This window comes from Myotis daubentonii, chromosome 3, assembly GCF_963259705.1.
Source record: "Myotis daubentonii chromosome 3, mMyoDau2.1, whole genome shotgun sequence".
In the NCBI taxonomy this organism is placed as follows: domain Eukaryota; kingdom Metazoa; phylum Chordata; class Mammalia; order Chiroptera; family Vespertilionidae; genus Myotis; species Myotis daubentonii.
Window position 1 is genome coordinate 215,327,811 of NC_081842.1, and position 16,944 is coordinate 215,344,754.

The 16,944-nt window shown below is 58.9% G+C and overlaps 1 protein-coding gene across 2 annotated transcripts in view; it reads left to right on the top strand.

The window, feature by feature from the left end:
- The first annotated feature begins 308 nt into the window (after positions 1 to 308).
- LOC132231719 (G-protein coupled receptor 157-like) overlaps positions 309 to 16,944 on the top strand; it is a 42,926-nt gene continuing 26,290 nt past the window's right edge. Inside the window, exons 1-4 of one of the 2 annotated variants that reach the window (XM_059691360.1) lie at positions 309 to 812; positions 12,203 to 12,416; positions 15,048 to 15,242; positions 15,763 to 16,117. In XM_059691360.1, coding sequence (XP_059547343.1) covers positions 430 to 812; positions 12,203 to 12,416; positions 15,048 to 15,242; positions 15,763 to 15,972 — 1,002 coding nt within the window. In that variant the 5' untranslated portion in view covers positions 309 to 429 and the 3' untranslated portion in view covers positions 15,973 to 16,117. Of the gene's footprint in view, positions 813 to 12,202; positions 12,417 to 15,047; positions 15,243 to 15,762; positions 16,118 to 16,944 lie in introns of those variants that run through there. The other variant, XM_059691358.1, reaches the window with a different exon arrangement.

Consider the following 16,944-nt stretch of genomic DNA (forward strand, 5'->3'; position numbering starts at 1 on the left):
GGAAGGTAATATTAGCCCTAAAAATGCAAGTCCCTGGCTCCCAGGACCAGATGTCCTAGCCATCTGGGGAGTGCACGGGTAGCCTTTCAGGAGGGCGGGGCTCAAGGTCTGGAAGCCCGACCACACACCGGACTTGGGCGCAGGGGCGTGGTGTGAAATTGTTCGTGGGGCACGTGGGAGGGCGCAGGGGCGGGGCCAGCACACAGGGGCGGGGCGTGGGGCGGGTTGCCTAGGACGCAGGGGCGTGGCTTGAGAACATGGGCGGGGATAGGGGCGGGGCTATGGGCGGGGCCCAGCAGCCCGGGCGGGACAAGGGGCCGGGACTGGAGCCGCTGGCGGGTCGGTGCAGAGTCGGCGGCGGTGGCCGCACTGGCGGCGCGGCCTCGGTCCTCCTGGCGTCCTCGCCTTCGGCCCGCTCCCCGCCCGGCCATGCCGCCGCCCGCGCCGCCCACGGTGCTGGTGCCGTCGGAGCGGGCCGTGGTGCTGCTGTCGTGCGTGCTGTCCGCGCTGGGCTCGGGCCTGCTGGTGGCCACGCACGCCCTGTGGCCCGACCTGCGCAGCCGAGCGCGGCGCCTGTTGCTCTTCCTGTCGCTGGCCGACCTGCTGTCGGCCGCCTCCTACTTCTACGGGGTCCTGCAGGACTTCTCGGCCACCTCGTGGGACTGCGTGCTGCAGGGCGCGCTCTCCACCTTCGCCAACACCAGCTCCTTCTTCTGGACCGTGGCCATCGCCCTCTACCTGTACCTCAGCATCGTCCGCACCCCGCGCGGACCCCGCGCCGGCCGCCTGCTCCTGGCTTTTCACGTCGTCAGGTGGGTGGCCGCCCCGTGGCCCTCGCGCCCTTCTGGCGCCCTCGTCTTGGTCAGATCCCGGCCGGGCGCCCAGCAGGCAGTGTGCTCCTCCCCCGGGCAGCCCGCGGGGGGCGGGACACGGGTCAGGCTTGTCTGAGAGGTAGGTGCACCTGTGCTGAGCATCCCCTTTTCGCTTGCCTCCGCCTGAGGCCCCACCAGGTGGGTGCCTGAGCTCAGCACCTGCAGGGAGGAGGGCCAGCGCTCGCCCTTAGAGTTTGCCTGGGAACTCTGATGCACCTGGAGAGCTGAGGCCACTCTGGGTCCTCGGCTCCTGCTTCACTGCGTTCTGGCCACCTGTGCTGCAGGGGGGGGCGGGGGGGGGGCGGGGGAGGGGAGCCCTGGATCCCAGGCTGGGAGATGGGTTAGGTGGCTCCCACAGGTTGCAAGCCTGCCAGCTCCCAATCCCATGTCACCACTCTGCACCCTGACCCACAGGAGTGGTGCATTCAGCTACTCCCAGGCTGTGGGTCCGGCTAGCCCGCTGTCAAATGCAGTGTCTCAGCTGTAACTTTTACAAAAGACTCTTCTTTCTTTTCTCTTGGCTCATGGCTAGACCTCAGGCCCCTGTCTGTTGTTATCTCTGTCCTAGATGGTCTTGACTGGCAGAGTTGAGCAACTCTGAGGTTGAGGTCAGTGGCAGTGGCTGGCCTGGAAGAGGGCCACAGGCTGCCGCCTTATCGGAGACTAGGGAAGAGGAAAGCCTCGCCCTGCCCTGGCGTGGAAGCGTCTCCTCACACACCCCTCACCTGAGGGAGGAATCCGCCTCTCCCTCCCTGTTGTCACTTCAAGATCCAGACGCCTGGGGCTGTCCGGCTTGAACCGAGACAGGAATCCTACCGGGCATTTCCTCTCCTCCCTCCCCAGATAAGAGCCCCAACTACTGCCCTAATTCTAGGCCCTCTCTGCTAAATGCTTGGGTGCTTTCCAACGGGCCGCTGGGAGTCAGCACTTCAGCAGACACCTGGGGGTCACGGCAGTGAGGTCACAAGACTGCAAGAGTCACTTGACCTCTTCTCAGAGCTGCTGGCTGGAGGCCAGCTGGTTCCCGGGAAACGCAATGTCCTGCTGCTCAGCTGTTCCAGTCGCAGTTGCAGCAAGCCGTTCAGACGGCGCCCGGATGCTGCGGGGACCACAGGAAGTGGCCTGTCCGCCCCTCGCAGCATCCCGCCGGCCTCTGTGTCCATTTCACAGGCCCAGGCCTTGGCCGGCTGGTTGGGTGGGGCAGTGTGTACGCCAGAGTTCACATGGACTTGAGAAGGTGCCCAAGGCTTTCTGTGCAAGACTCTCTTCTCTTTCCCCACTCTTTTTAACAGTATTGAAATGTGTGTATATATATATATGTGATGAAGATAAACCGGTGCAGTTCCTGTAGAAAAGACAGCTTTCCTAAGGAACCTGAGTGGGAGTTCTTTCTGCTCACATCTAGGGGTTTCCTGTGAAGTTTAGGAAAAGCTTCCTGTGATGTTTAGGAGGTCAGTGTGTCACCTTCTGGCCATGAAGAAGGAGCACCCTGTTCTGCTAGTTTGTTGAATGGGATCCACCTGCTTCTTAAAAGAAAAAGGAGAGAAAATACCTGTGTCCAAGCTAGAAAGGGACTCGGACATTTACTCCCTGAGAGGCGTGGGCGCTCGCCGGAGAGAAGCGGAAAGACCCGCCTAACAAGTTCATCTATTGACTTAGATCCTCCCAGACTGGAGAGCTAATGACCTCGCTAAGCACTCTCCTTGGTCCTTCTTTGGAGCATCAGTGTGTTGTTGCTTAAGTGCCTGTTGGTGTGAGAAATGCCAGTGGTCGGCAAACTCATTAGTCAACAGAGCCAAATATCAACAGTACAACGATTGAAATTTCTTTTGAGAGCCAAATTTTGTAAACTTAAACTATATAGGTAGGTGCGTTGTTATTAACTTAATCAGGGTGCTACTAAGCTGGCCTTTGCTGAAAACGTCCTCAATCTGATTGAGGTACGTTCGCTGAGGTCGGCCCCTTCCAACTCTCCCATCCACACTCGTCTTGTATCCTTGTTTCGTCCATCTCCTTTCGTTCATCCTCTCTATATGTCCAAACCATCTCAACATACCTTTCTCCATCCTAGACACTATATCTTCTTTCATTCCACAATGTTCCCTAAAATTAACTTAATAAACTTTACTTAAAGTTTTAAGTCAACTTCGCACTGTACGTGCGCGCCCGCATGTGGTATTTTGTGGAAGAGCCACACTCAAGGGGCCAAAGAGCCGCATGTGGCTCATGAGCCGCAGTTTGCCGACCACTGGGCTAGACTGTCACCACATGTTACCATTTCAGATAACACAGTCCACTTCGAACCTTCTGGCCTTGAAAACTATTGTAGAATATGACAACACCAAAGGTTGTTATCTCTATTCCACAAAGAGTTTTTATGAATTGATTATTTTCAAACTGACAAATATCCTGTTAAGTGGACAAAAGCCACATTCAGACAAAATATAAAGGTTGGTAAATACATGGGGGGGGGGGAATTGAGCCCCATTAGTTAGTACTCAAAACAATGCAAGTTATAACATTTGAGGTATCATTTCCTCATTGAGTTAAGAAAAATATACTAAGGCAGAATAGGGATGTATTAAATGCCATTGAAACTGGTATTTTCCTACATTGTTCTTGGCGATGTAATTGGGAGTAATCTATGTGGAAAGCACTTGGTTCATACCTCTTGATCCGGTAATCTTATTGATAGAGACCTAGTCTACGGAGATAATCCTGAATGCACGCAAAGCTGGATGTGCACAGGGGTTTGTGAGACGCTGTTGTCACAGGCAGAATTCAAAAGCCACCTCAATGTCCACAAAAGAGGGAACAGTGAGTTACAGACGACAGCCCCCCTGGAATGTTCTATAGCCAGTACTGGCTGTGAACTCTGTACATCTTTTTTTTTTTTTTAAATGGTATGATAGCCTTAGTCGGTTTGACTCAGTGGATAGAGCATCAGCCCGTGGACTGAAGGATCCTGGGTTCAATTCTGGTCAAGGGCACATGCCTATATTGCAGGCTCGATCCCCAGTGTGGGGCTTGCAGGAGGCGACTGATCAATGATTCGCTCTCATCATTGATGTTTCTATCTCTTCTTTCCCTCTCCCTTCTCTCTGAAATCAATAAATATGTACATATATATATATTTTTAATGGTATGATACTATGTTAAGTGAAAAAAGCCGTGTATAAAACAGTGCAGCCATGTATATAGGAGGCTGGAGAGAGTCCTGCCCACACAGCCTCCCAGAAAGCACCTGCTCGGGGGGGCCCCGCCATGGCACCGACGTGGCTCCTTGGCAGAAAGATGGCTTTTCCCCGCTGGAGAAGGGGGGCAGCTTAGCCTGTCTCATCCTCGGGGAAATTGTGTTTCATACGAGCTGCCCTGGCTCCTGGGCACTTGCAAAGTGCTGTTCCATCCCTTAGCTCACTGGTCACCAGCAAGGGAATGGACAGGACGGTCACCGTCCAGTTACGGTTGATGCGATCTGCCCGAGCCACGTTGGGGGAGGTCGGGGTTAGAACGCCAAGGTCAGTCCTCCTGTTATGGTTCCATCTTGTCTCTTGGCCTTGATACTAATGTTTTAAATGGAGGCATAATTTGACAATGAGGTATTTTTAACTTTCCAGATTTCCCCCATTATTAACACTTTAGCATGTCACCTTTATCCTCTCCAGTTATTCCTTTTTTGTTTTTTTCTGGAAACATTTAAGAGTAAGTCCGTCGCAGCCCTGGAGCCCCCGAGTGTGTGTTTCCGGAAGACAAGGACGGTCTCTAAGGACCACGTAGGGCCCGGCTGGTGTGGCTCAGTGGTTGAGCGTCGACCTATGAGCCAGGAGGTCAGGGTTCGATTCCTGGTCAGGGCGCAGGCCTGGGTTGTGGGCTCGATCCCCAGTGTGGGGCATGCAGGGGGCGGCCCATCAAGGCGTCTCTCTCATCATGGATGTTTCTATCTCCTTCCTCTCTGAAATCAATAAAAAGTATACATATTAAATAAAAAAAGGACCACACAGGCCTCCAAGGGCAGGAGGGGAGCTGGCGGTGCTGCTGGGTTGCGGACCTCACTGAGACTCCAGTCCTGTAATGATGTCCCCGTCGCGAAGGGAAGCTTGGCCTGTGTGTGTGTGGGCTTAGCCCTCAGCCTCTCTCCTCCCTCCCTGGGGACAGTTCCTCCATCTTGGTGTCTCCTGCGCTGGCTGTTGGAGGAGCGCCGTTCTCCTGTGGCAGGGCCCTCCGCCGGGGCCGCGGGCGGATCCGAGGCTGCCCTGTTGGCAGGAGCCCTGCGGGAGCGTCCTCTCTGCTTCCTCCCGGGGCTCGGGTTGGTGCCTTCCTGGCCTCGCGCCTTTGATCGCTTGGCCAAGGTGCTATCGGCCAGGTATCCCTGCGGTTACTGTTTCCCTTTGTCGAGATAAATGTCCTGTTACCCTCAGACTTCCAGCGTCACGGACAGTCCTGTGAAGTGCATGTCCTGGTTGTCGGGCGAGAAGACTCAGGGTCCGGGGAACGGCCTGTAGCCAGTCCCTCTCTGCTCTGAGGGAGCCTGACACAGCCGCCCTGTGTTGTACGTTCATGTGCATGTGCGTCTGCGGCCAACGGCTACAGTGTTCACCTAAGAAAGTGCTAGGCCCCTGCCAGTTTGGCTCAGTGGATAGAGCGTTGGGCTGAGGACTGAAGGGTCCCGGGTTCAATTCCGGTCAAGGGCACAGGCCCGGGTTGCGGGCTTGGTCCCAAGTGTGGGGCGTGCAGGAGGCAGCCATCAATGATTCTCTCTCATCATTGATGTTTCTCTCTCTCCCATCTCCATTCCTCTCTGAAATCAATAAAAGATATATTTTAAAAAAGAAAGTGCTAGAAGCTCGGGCCACAGCAGCTGTGTGTGGGGTCAGCTCCCTTCCCATAAGGTCAGCCCCGTTGGCCTGACCCATCCCTGTGGCCCCGCCGAAGGTGACCAGCTTTTCTAAAGCAGCTGTCAGGCCCCCCACCCCCGCCAGGCGGGCTGCTCCTGAGGAAGCGGGAATGGGTCCGGGTGGTCAGGGCACTGGCCCCCCACCGGCCGCCCGGGCCCCCACTGTGCCAGGCCTGGCCTGCCTGTCCTGGGAGCCTGAGGGAAAGGCGGGTGGGTGCCTCATGTCGCCGTGGAGGAGTAGAAGGGTTCTGGCCCCACTGAGGCGGGCGTGGGTGTGGGCATGACCCCTGGCAGGGACAGGCCCTGTGCCTCCGGCCCACGTGCTCGCCACCCTCTGGAGTTTGCTTGGCTGTTCTGGAGGGAGAAGGAGTCTGGGGCACCCCAAGTTCACCGTCAGAACGCCTGTATGGGGAGTGGGAAGTTCTAATGAGAGAAAAGGGGAAACGTGACCCTGAAGGGGAAGGTCCGCTAAGTTCTCTAACTGGAAGCTGGCTGCGGTGGGGCCCAGCGAGGGGCCCGGCAGGCGGCCTGTGAGTGAGGGTGGACCTGGCCTTTTCATTGCCTCCAGACGGTTCCGAGGGCGCTGCTGTCGCAGGTAGTTCTTGCGCTGCGCTGCCATGTTCACGGGATCCCCCCCCCCCCCCCCTGCAGGCTGACGCAGGCTGACGCAGGCTGACGGCGGAGGCGCCACCCTTCCGCCAGGGCAAGGTCAGACCTGCCCATCCTCACCTGAGCGCAGGACAGATCCGGGGTGCCCACCAGAACCAGGGCTGCAGGGGGTGCAGGGGTGTGTCTAAAACTTCCTTTGGGCGCCCCTCCCCGCTTCTTTGGCCAGAGCTGCAGAGTGACTGAGGGGTGGCCTGGCCGCGGCTGATGCCCTGACCCTCTCCCACGTCCCACCCCTGGCTCCACACTAACAATTAGTGCCCATTGTTCCCCAAAGAGACCTCGAGGCTGGCTCGTGGCCTTGTGACCCCTCTCCCTGGCCTATCACTGCAGCTGTGTCTCCCTCTACCCCCCCCCCCCACCCCCCCCTGCTCCCTAGAGCTTTCTAAATCGGCACATTGTTGCCTCATGGTTTCGCTCTCAAAGGGCTTTTTGAGTTATGTTAACATTCAAGGCTCCCACAGGCCCGGCAGCACGAGCCAGACTGGCCCACGGAGGGGAGAAGGCCCCTTTGTTTCCCTCCCAGCCACCTCCCGTCCTGCCCCGCAGGGTGTGTGGGAGGGTGAGGCCTGGGTGGAGGGAGCAGGGCCGGAGCTCAGCCGTGGGGCCAGCCTTTGAGCGACCTTGAGCCCCTGCAGGCTGCCCCTTAGAGCAGGGGGCGGGGACCCCATTGCCTGTGAAGGAAAGTGGAAGTGGCTCTCCGTCGCCCCAGGTGTCCCCACCCTGACTCTGGTGGCCGAGGCTTGGGACGGTCCCCCTGGGCAGAGCTGGGAACTCGGAGGGAAGCCCAGGGCACTCGCTGTTCTGGGACAGGCGCCTGCAGGTCGGCTGACAAATGCCAGGGACTGGGGGACGCCAGCCAGGGACTGGGGGACGGCTGATCCCCACCTGGCTCATCTAGTTCCACTTCCCCAGGAGATTGGAAAACAAAAAGGACGCCAGTTCTAAGAAGAGCTAAGCTCCTCCCGACAGATCTGAATGCCTTTGGCCAGTTTACACCCCCTGCCCCCCCCCCCCCCCAGCTCTGGCAGTCAGAGGGGCGGGTGGCTGTGGGAGGGAGGGTAGGGTGTTTCCCATCCATCCCTTCCCCTCTGGAGGTGGGGTCCCCAGGATATGACTGCGCCCCAGAGCCTGTCTCTGTCCCCATAGTTTGCAGGAACCCTCTGTATCAGTGTCCTGGGTCTTACCTAACCAAGTGCCCCAGGCAGAGCGGCTTAAACAGCAAAAATGTCCCACAGTCTTGGCGGCTGGAAGTGAGACGGGGTGCAGCGAGGTTTGCCTCGAGGCCTCTGTCCTCGCCGGCAGATGGCTGTCTGTATGTGCTGACCCTCTGCCTGTCTGGGCCCTCTCTCCTCTTCTTGTAAGGACACCAGTCAGATTGGCTCCTTTAACCTCACTCACCTCTTTAAAGACCCTCTCTCCAACCACAGCCACCTCCTGAGGTCCTGGCGCTTAGCTCTTCAACAAACAGAGTTCTGGGGTGACACAGCTCAGCCCACAACAGCCTTGGGGGGCGGGGGTGGGGGAGTGGGCTGCTGACTTGGACTTGGACCTCAGTTTTGAGGCAAACACAAGAGAGAGCTGGCGCCCTGGCACCCTGGGGGAGGCTGTCGGTGCCCCTCCACATGGGGATCCTGCTCAGCGTGGTCTTCAGGCTCCTTCCACCCAGGTGACCAGCCCTGCTTCCCCTCGCCTGAGTCATGGCTTTGGAGAGAAGGGGCCTCATCGGTCACCGGCTTTAGCCGTCCCCGACCCCCAGTGCCTTTCTCTGCATCCCCTGCACATGGCCTGTGCCTTCTGCGCCTTCTCCTTCCGCGCCCAGCTCTGGCGCCAGCTTCACAACCTCAGGGTTAAAATGCGGGTCGCAGGTGGGCGCGCTGGCCGTTCTGAACCTCCCGGAGGCCTCGGAGCATCAGGGCAGCCTCCCGCCACGGGTTTCGAGGTCAAAACCAACTAATGCCCTTGGTCCTTTCCCACGTGCTGGTCGGAAGCTATGCCTCCCTTGCTCTGGTGTTTATTGTTTGGTGGATGAGTCCCTTTTTGTGGAGGAATAAAGAACTGTTAGGTGGTACATGTCAGAAATCGCAAGTGCACGCTGCCGGAAAGCAGGACTGTGTCACACATGTCTCTGTGGAGTGCCTTCCGGTTCACGTGACCTCCGGGCGGACGGGGCCTCGTCTCTTCCGGTTCACGTGACCTCCGGGTGGATGGGGCCTCTTCAGTTCCCTGTCCCCAGCTTCTCTGTCCATACGTGTGTCCTGCAGCCGGCTGCTGAGACCCGGTGGTTACATTTGAGGGCGCTTTGTGAGCTGATGGTTACATACAGCCATTATTGAAAATTAGATCATGCAAACCTAAAATTAAGTGATTATACAAAAGTAAAATTAATTAAGGTATTAAAAACAGAAGTCATAAAAATAATTCAACATTGATTATGCCCTAATTATTTCACCGCATTTCACTCTGGTCTGTGCACTTGAGGTTGCTGGCATTGTTGTATCTGTGCAATGGACATCCCAGCTGATGGTGTGCTGGCTTGAACTTGGCCCTGCTGGGAATAGTTACACCTTGGGAATTGGCAAACGCTGCAAGTCGGGGCTTGATTTATCGTTTTGTTGGTTGTGTAGGGCAGAGGCCAGCAGACTGGGCCTGTAAAGAACCAGGTAGTAAGTGCTTTCAGCTTCACGGGCCATGTGATCTCAGGTGCAGCTGCCCAGCAATGCTGTTGCTGTAAATAATATGCAAACACATGAGTGTGGCTGTGTTACAATAAAATTTTATTTAAAAAAAATCACAGACCTTGGGCCGGATTCGGTCTGAGGGCCATAGTTTGCTGGACCCCTGATCTGGATGAAAAAGTGGTGGAGAATCCGTTAATCAGTAAAGATTAAGCTTAAAAGTGTTCCTTGTCTCTGAACCTAAGCAGAGATGGCAGCCACGGGGGGGGGGGGGGGGGGGGCGGGCAGGAAGCCAGGCGTTTCAGGGGGAGAGGATGAGAAGTGTCACGAGCAAGGAAGGAGAAATGCGCCTCCAGTGCTGGAAACTCTGTGTTCCCACCGAGAACTTGCTCACGGCGCTGTCCGAGCAGTCACGTTCTGTCCGAGCAGTCATGTCTGGCATCCGTCTTCCCTTGTCTTCCTGCTTTCACTTTCCTCTCAACCAGGACATCAACCCGCCTCACATCCCAGAGCCACTGTCTTTGCTAATCGCAGCCGTGGAGTGAGTGGCTGCGGACACCAGCATTGGGTGAAAATCAGCAAAAGCGCTCTGTGAGGTTCAGTTGGCCACGATGGCATTTACCACGAGGGGTTTTGTGTATTATTCCTTATAAGTCGTGCTTCCCACCTTTTATACCAGCACATTGCATAATAACTTTATATGTGCACGTTTACACACATGCATTTTCCCGGAGAGCCTGACGCTGACACTGGTGGAGCCTGCTCTGTCTCGGATGAGGAGACAGTCCCTTCCACTCCATTCCCACGGCTCCCTGGTCTTGCCTCTTCTTACCACCTGCCCCTTAAATACCTCCCCAACAGCTTCTGACCCCAGCGGAGCTGCCATCGGTGCTTAAGTTCAAACAGCACCTGATTACCTGATTGATCAACCCTCCTTAACCCTTTCAAAGCCTTCCCTCTGCCTCTTTGGTCTTCTCTCTGGCAATTCCCATCACATACTCGGCTCCGGCACACCCCAGTAACCTAGACGAAACGCACCCCTTTGGAGCTCTAGCAGGACACACCTACAGCCTCAGAAGGTGGCCTGTCACCGTGTGGTCCCCAAGCCTCCGGGAAGGGCCCGCAGGACCCGGAGCAGGGGGAAAGGATCCCCACGCTGCCTGTGGGGGGCACCTCGGCCTGTCCCTCCTCGGCTCCTCCTTCCAGCCGGACTGGGGATCCTCCGCTCCAGCCCAGCCTCCTTCCTGGTGACCGCCCTACACACGGTGCTTTTCCCTTCCCAGAATTCCTTGGAGGAGCCCTGTAACCCATGACGTGATGAGAAACCACACATATAACTACAGGATTGTGGTTTTAGCAACTTTAAAAGCCTTTTACTTCCTTTTCGATACTGTGCGTGCCGTGAACATTTAAGCAGTGGATTGGGGAAAGCTCTTGGTCACTTGGCTTAAAGTTCATTTACTCCTTCATTCATTCAGCAGGCCATTCTTTTGCCCCCATCCAGTGACACAATAGTGAACCAACACAGCCCTCGCCCTCATGGGCTCTTAGCGGTGACATGTCCTAAAATCCCAAGATGGCATGAGTTTTTAAAAGGTAACCCTTTATTACGACAAAACAGTTTGACACTAATATATTGGGGGGAGGGCAAAAGTGGGTTTACAGTTGTGAGTATGTGAAACACTTTATTCTTGTATTATTATTTATTAACTAGAGGCCCGGCGCACGAAATTCGTGTGCGGGTACGGACCCTAGGCCTGGGCTGCAATCAGGACCATCTTCCCTGGCTGCCCACTCGCCGGCCCCGCCCCCGTCACAGGTCCCCCTCTGTTTGTGGGGTGATTGGTGGGGCGGGGGCCTTTGCCCACGTCCTCCGCCACCCAACCCCGGTTCCCTGTTGGCCTTCAGGTGATTGGAGCCTGCCGGCCAGGAAAGGGACTGAGAGGTGGTCAGTGTGCCTCATAGTGACTGGTCCAGTGGTCATTCTGGTCATTCCACCATTAGGGTCAATTTGCATATTACCCTTTTATTATATAGGATAGAGGCCCCGTGCACGGGTGGGGGCCGGCTGGCCTTCCCTGATGGGGGCCCTGGATTAGGGTGGGGGTCCCCACTAGGGGGTGGGACTGGCCAGGGTGAGGGGCCATGGGAGGTTTGCAGGCCGCCCCGGCCCCCGATCAGGGTGGGGGTGCCCACCGGGGGGTGGGGCCAGCCTGGGTGAGGGGCCGCGGGCAGTTTGCAGGCCAGCCATGGCCCCAATCAGGGTGGGGTTCCCTGCTGGGGCCGGGGGAGCTGGTCTGAGCAAGGGGCTGGTAGTTCTGGTCTCTGGTTCATTCTGTTTGATCTGCCATTTCAGTTGCTGGGCTTTTATTATATAGGATTATTGTATTATTTTCCAGAATAACTGTAAACCTACTTTTGCCCCACCCTGTATATTAACTTACCAGATAAATAACTTCGCATAGAACAAGCATTAAAATGGACAAGCTCCCTGATACCTTCATCATACCCTTTAACTTTTGTGGGGCTTTGCCCCTTCTGTGCCTTTGTGACTGCTAGGAGGGCACGCTCCTTCCTGCCTCCCCTGTTGGGGGCACGGACACGGGGCCCTGGCATGGGGACTGCTGGGAAGGGCCTCAGGCTCGGGGTCCCGGCCGCGTGGCTGTGGGGATAGTAACTCAGCTCCAGAAAAGTGAGCCTGGCACTGCCCTGGCTCCTTAGAGGCCCCTTGGACCCTTGCTGGGCACTCCCCACCCCAGGAGCCCCCAGGACCTGGGAGATGTGTCCCCCCAAAGCCCAGATCCCCTTCCAGACCCTGCTGCAGGTACCGGACCCTGGCCCTCCCTGCCCAGGCAACCCCAAGCCATCAGTGTGTGCACCCTGGACCCAGGCTGGTCAGGGGCTGGCTGTTAGGCATTGGGGTGGGCAGAGCAGGGCTGGACTGGGGCTTTGAGGACTCTCGCCCCCCTTTTCTCCAGGGACACTTGGGGAGCGTGGTTGTCCTTGTCTGGAGAGCGTCCGGTCATCCCCCCCTGGCTGGCTGTGCTGGGAGCCAGGGCCTGATCCGTGGCCGTTTGCTCCTTATTCCTCAGCTGGGGGGTTCCACTGGCCATCACCGTGGCAGCTGTCATCCTAAAGAAGATCGGCTACGACGCCTCGGACGTGTCCGTGGGCTGGTGCTGGATCGACCTGGAGGCGAAGGACCGTGTCCTGTGGATGCTGCTGACCGGGAAGCTGTGGGAGCTGCTGGCCTACGTCATGCTGCCCGTGCTCTACCTCCTCATCCGGAAGCACATAAACAGGGCGGTAGGTGCCCGCGCCCGCTCACCCGCGGCCCCGCCCAGAGCACCGTGTGGCCACTGCACCCGCTGCGGGCCTGCCCCTGAGTTCTGGCGTTGGGCTCGGCCACCTTAGGGGACAGAACTAGTAATGGGGAGCCCTAGCCGGTTTGGCTCAGTGGATAGAGCGCTGGCCCGCGGACTGAAGGGTCCCGGGTTTGATTCCAGTCAAGGGCACGTACCTGGTTGTAGGTTCCCCGGTCCTGGTCGGGGTGCGTGTAGGAGGCCACCAATCGATGTGTCTCCCTCACATCGATATTTCTCTCTGTCTCTCCCTCTCCATTCCACTCTCTCTAAAAATCAATGGAAAAATATCCTCGTGTGAGGATTAACAACAACAAAGAAACTAGTAATGGAGAGCTTGGGAGGCGTCGGTCACCGTGAATTACACACATCACGGGTTGTCTGGTTTGCTGACTACACAGTCCTGTCAGGAGCGGGTCCTGTGACTCCTCGTTTGTGGATGAGGAAAGGGGAGCTTACAGAGGTGAAGGGCTCCCCAAACCCGCTCAGCTCCCAAGGAGAGAGCGCCAGCCTGGGTGCCCGGCCACAGCCCTCTACTGCCCCCTCCTGGACAGCCCACCGCCGGCGGCTCAACGGGAGGGGAATGTAGATGAAAGCCAGTGGTATCCGAGTAAGTGAACTGGAAGGGAGGCCACGGATCTCACCATAGTGAACCGATAACTCACCTCGTTATCCTTGAGGATTCGGGTGACGTCACAGCTGGTCGGCGTTCCAGGCACCCAGGAGCCCATAAATCAAGACGCTGGGCCAGCGGGCGACGTCTCGGAGACTTCTGACCACGAGGGGTGGCCGCAGATTCTAGGGAAGAATAGTTTCCCTCTGGCAGGCTGGCCAAGCGGCTCCTTGTGCGTAACTGCTGGTTCTGCAAGAGTGAGGGGTGGGCCTCCTCCTGGCCACGGGCAAACTGCTGCCAGGAAAGGCCTCAGTCGCCCGCCGCCCGCCGGCTCGGCTGCGCGTTCAGTGCACTTTTATTGAGCATCTACTTTCCAAACCGCTGTGTGCGGTGGGAGGTCATCCTGAGAACCCAGACGGGGATCCTGTCCGAGAGAGAGGCAGGGTGTGAGTCATTACGGTAAAGGATGGGCGGTGACCAGTGGCCAGAGCAGGGAGGCAGGTGCTCCGAATACGGCCTCCTTCCCGGCTCCCTCTGCGGGTGTCTGAGTGTTCGTGGCTGGACTCCCTGTCGCTCAGGGCAGATGGTGCCCCAGCAGCCATTTCTGGGTTTGGGGGGTGCTCCTGGCAGCTGTGTGACCCCCTGGTCCTCACCCTGGGTTCCTACCTGCGTGGAGACTCCTCATTTTACTCTGAACAGACCGGGCTCTTGTCCCTCCTGCCCCCCCACTTCTGGCTCGGCTGGAGAGAGGCCTGCAGGGCTTGTCCGCTGGTCTGAAGCCCTCTTTGTGTTCTTGCCTGGGCCAGGGGGTGCCCTCCCACCTCCTCCTCATTTCCACTGCCCTAGGAGGGCTCCGGGCTCCCAGAGCTCCACCAGGCTCTGCCCAGGGCGCCCCTCCAGAGCTGCCCTTCTGTGTCTCTCTTCCTCCCTGCCCTTCCTGTAATGGCAGGAAGTCTGGGACCACTGGGCCGATCCCCGTGTGTGAGACACCCACATGGAGGTGTGGCACTGGCTGTGGACCAAGGAGACCGGAGTTCAGAAGGATCTGGGCTTGTGATGGGAACCTGGGCTCCAGTGGCAGGTGGGAGCTAGTGACGGGAATCGGGGGCTCATGCAGGGGGAAACTGGTGATGGAGCCTGGGCTCCAGCATGCAGAGAGAAGCTGGTGATGGAACCTGGTCTCCAACGTGCAGGGAGAAGCTGGTGATGGAGCCTGGGCTCCAGCGTGCAGAGAGAAGCTGGTGATGGAGCCTGGTCTCCAGTGTGCATGGGGAAGCTGGTGATGGAGCCTGGGCTCCAGCGTGCAGGGGGAAACTGGTGATGGAGCCTGGTCTCCAGCATGCAGAGAGAAGCTGGTGATGGAGCCTGGTCTCCAACGTGCAGGGAGAAGCTGGTGATGGAGCCTGGGCTCCAGCGTGCAGGGAGAAGCTGGTGATGGAGCCTGGTCTCCAGTGTGCATGGGGAAGCTGGTGATGGAGCCTGGGCTCCAGCGTGCAGAGGGAAGCTGGTGATGGAGCCTGGGCTCCAGCGTGCAGAGAGAAGCTGGTGATGGAGCCTGGGCTCCAGCGTGCAGGGGGAAGCTGGTGATGGAGCCTGGGCTCCAGTGTGCATGGGGAAGCTGGTGATGGAGCCTGGGCTCCAGCGTGCAGGGAGAAGCTGGTGATGGAGCCTGGTCTCCAGCATGCAGAGGGAAGCTGGTGATGGAGCCTGGGCTCCAGCGTGCAGAGAGAAGCTGGTGATGGAGCCTGGGCTCCAGCGTGCAGGGGGAAGCTGGTGATGGAGCCTGGGCTCCAGCGTGCAGAGGGAAGCTGGTGATGGAGCCTGGGCTCCAGCGTGCAGGGGGAAGGCGCTCCACGCCTTACTGCTCCCTCTCCTGCAAGTCTGAGACCTGGGAGGACGGCAGCCCCTGGGCAGCTGCGGGCATCCGTCCTGCTCACGCCGCTCTGGGTGTTCCCTGCACAGCACCAGGCGCTCTCCGAGTACCGGCCCATCCTGTCCGAGGCGCACCGGCTGCAGCACCACAGCTCCATGGCGGATAAGAAGCTGGTCCTCATCCCGGTCATCTTCATTTGCCTCCGGGTCTGGAGCACCGTGCGATTCGTGCTGACCCTCTGCGGCTCCCCGGCCGTGCGGGCCCCGGTGCTGGTCGTTCTGCACGTAGGTAGCTTTGCCCGCCCTTCTCCACCCCCCCACACCCTCCCCCCGCCCTGCTGCTCCCAGCGGCAGTGTCAGATCACCCGCCTCCCCCGCCCCCCCCCCCACACACACAGAGTGGGCACGTCCCAGTGCATCCGCCAATGCAGGGCTGCCAGGGGGCTGGGCTCCAGTCCCTTCCTGCCGGCCGCCCGAGACAGGGAGCCCGGGTGAGAGGAGGTGGAAGGTCGGCATGGCTCTAGTGCAGCCCCCGCGCGTGCGTCCAGGGGCTGCCCAGCGGCCCCGGAGGAGCCCAGGAGCGTGGATGCTCCCGGGTCCTTCCCAGCCCAGGAGACCTGGAGACGCGGCTGGGCCAGGTCTGCCCGCTCAGACCCGCCCAGAGCGCTGCCGCCACGGCCCACATGCAGGGTCATGGCAGCCCGGCCCCAGGGTGCAGGGCAAGGTCTGGGGTTGCCAGCCCCCGGCCTGTGTGCTGAAGACCCCCTGCAGCCCTGGCACTCCTGCCCTCCTCTCGCCCCCGCAGGGAATCGGGAACACGTTTCAGGGAGGTGCCAACTGCATCATGTTCGTCCTCTGCACCCGCGCCGTCCGGACGCGGCTCTTCTCCCTCTGCTGCTGCTGCCCGGCCCCGCCTCCCGCCCAGAGCCTGGCCGGCCCGCCCGAGGCCTCGGCGCCCTCCAGGACGGGGGACTCGGGGGCCCAGGTGGACCCCGACGACCTTCCACACACCTGAGCCTCCCTTCCTGGTCTGGGCGGGTGCTGACCCGCTGCAGGGAGGGGGACGCTGCAGCCGGAAGCCTGCCCTCTGCTGCCCGAGCTCTTGAGGCCGGTGGAGGGGCGGCCACAACTCAGCTTCTTCTACCTCCTGGACCCTGAGGCAGCAGGTGTCCGACCACGTGTCCGCTGTGCTCGGCGTCTGTCCGCGTGCGGGGGGCAGTGAGACTCAGGGACACCAGTGGGACGTGACCACTGCCAGGTCAGCGGCCTCTGGACCACACAGCACTGTTTACAGCTTGAGGACCCACACCGTGGGAAAAGCATGGAGAGCTACGCACACTATTTACCCTCCTAAGTAAAGCGCCAGGGGGCGCTGGAGAGGTGCCCCCCCCCCCCCACCACCACCACCACACACCTGGATATCATGGAGCAGAGTCCTGCCGGTCAGGGTGTGGGCCTGCCCCGGGAGTTGGCTGTTCTGGGGGAGCTTTGCCAGCCCCCAAGAGCCGGGTACCTTGAACCAGGTGCCCTGGAGGTGCCCTGGTGATGCCCTGAGCGTAGCCCGCAGCGGCCTCCTGGAACCTCCCCGCCTCTCGGGTGGCCAGCCTTGGTGTAGATGCATCCGAGTCTCCAGCACAGGCCAGAACCCAGACTCCTGCCTCCCCAGTCACGTCCGATGCAGCTTCCCTCCTCCAGGCAGCGGCCGGGGCAGGAATAAGAAAGGCCGTCGGGGACTCCCTGGGGTCGCCCACGGTCGCGGTCTGTGCTGTGAGCACCGGCCGGGCCTGTCGGGAGCGGTCTCTTCACTTCCTAGTTCAGTTTTTACAGGAAAGGTGACACGAATGGCCCCAGTACTGGTTCCGCCCCGAAGGTGGATGTTTGGGAGTTGGTTGGGGAAAGTGACACAGGTCACAGGTGATAACTTACGTTTAATACAAAAAGGACTTAAAATAAGCACCTGTATCTCTATTCTGTGGCTCTCCCGCCA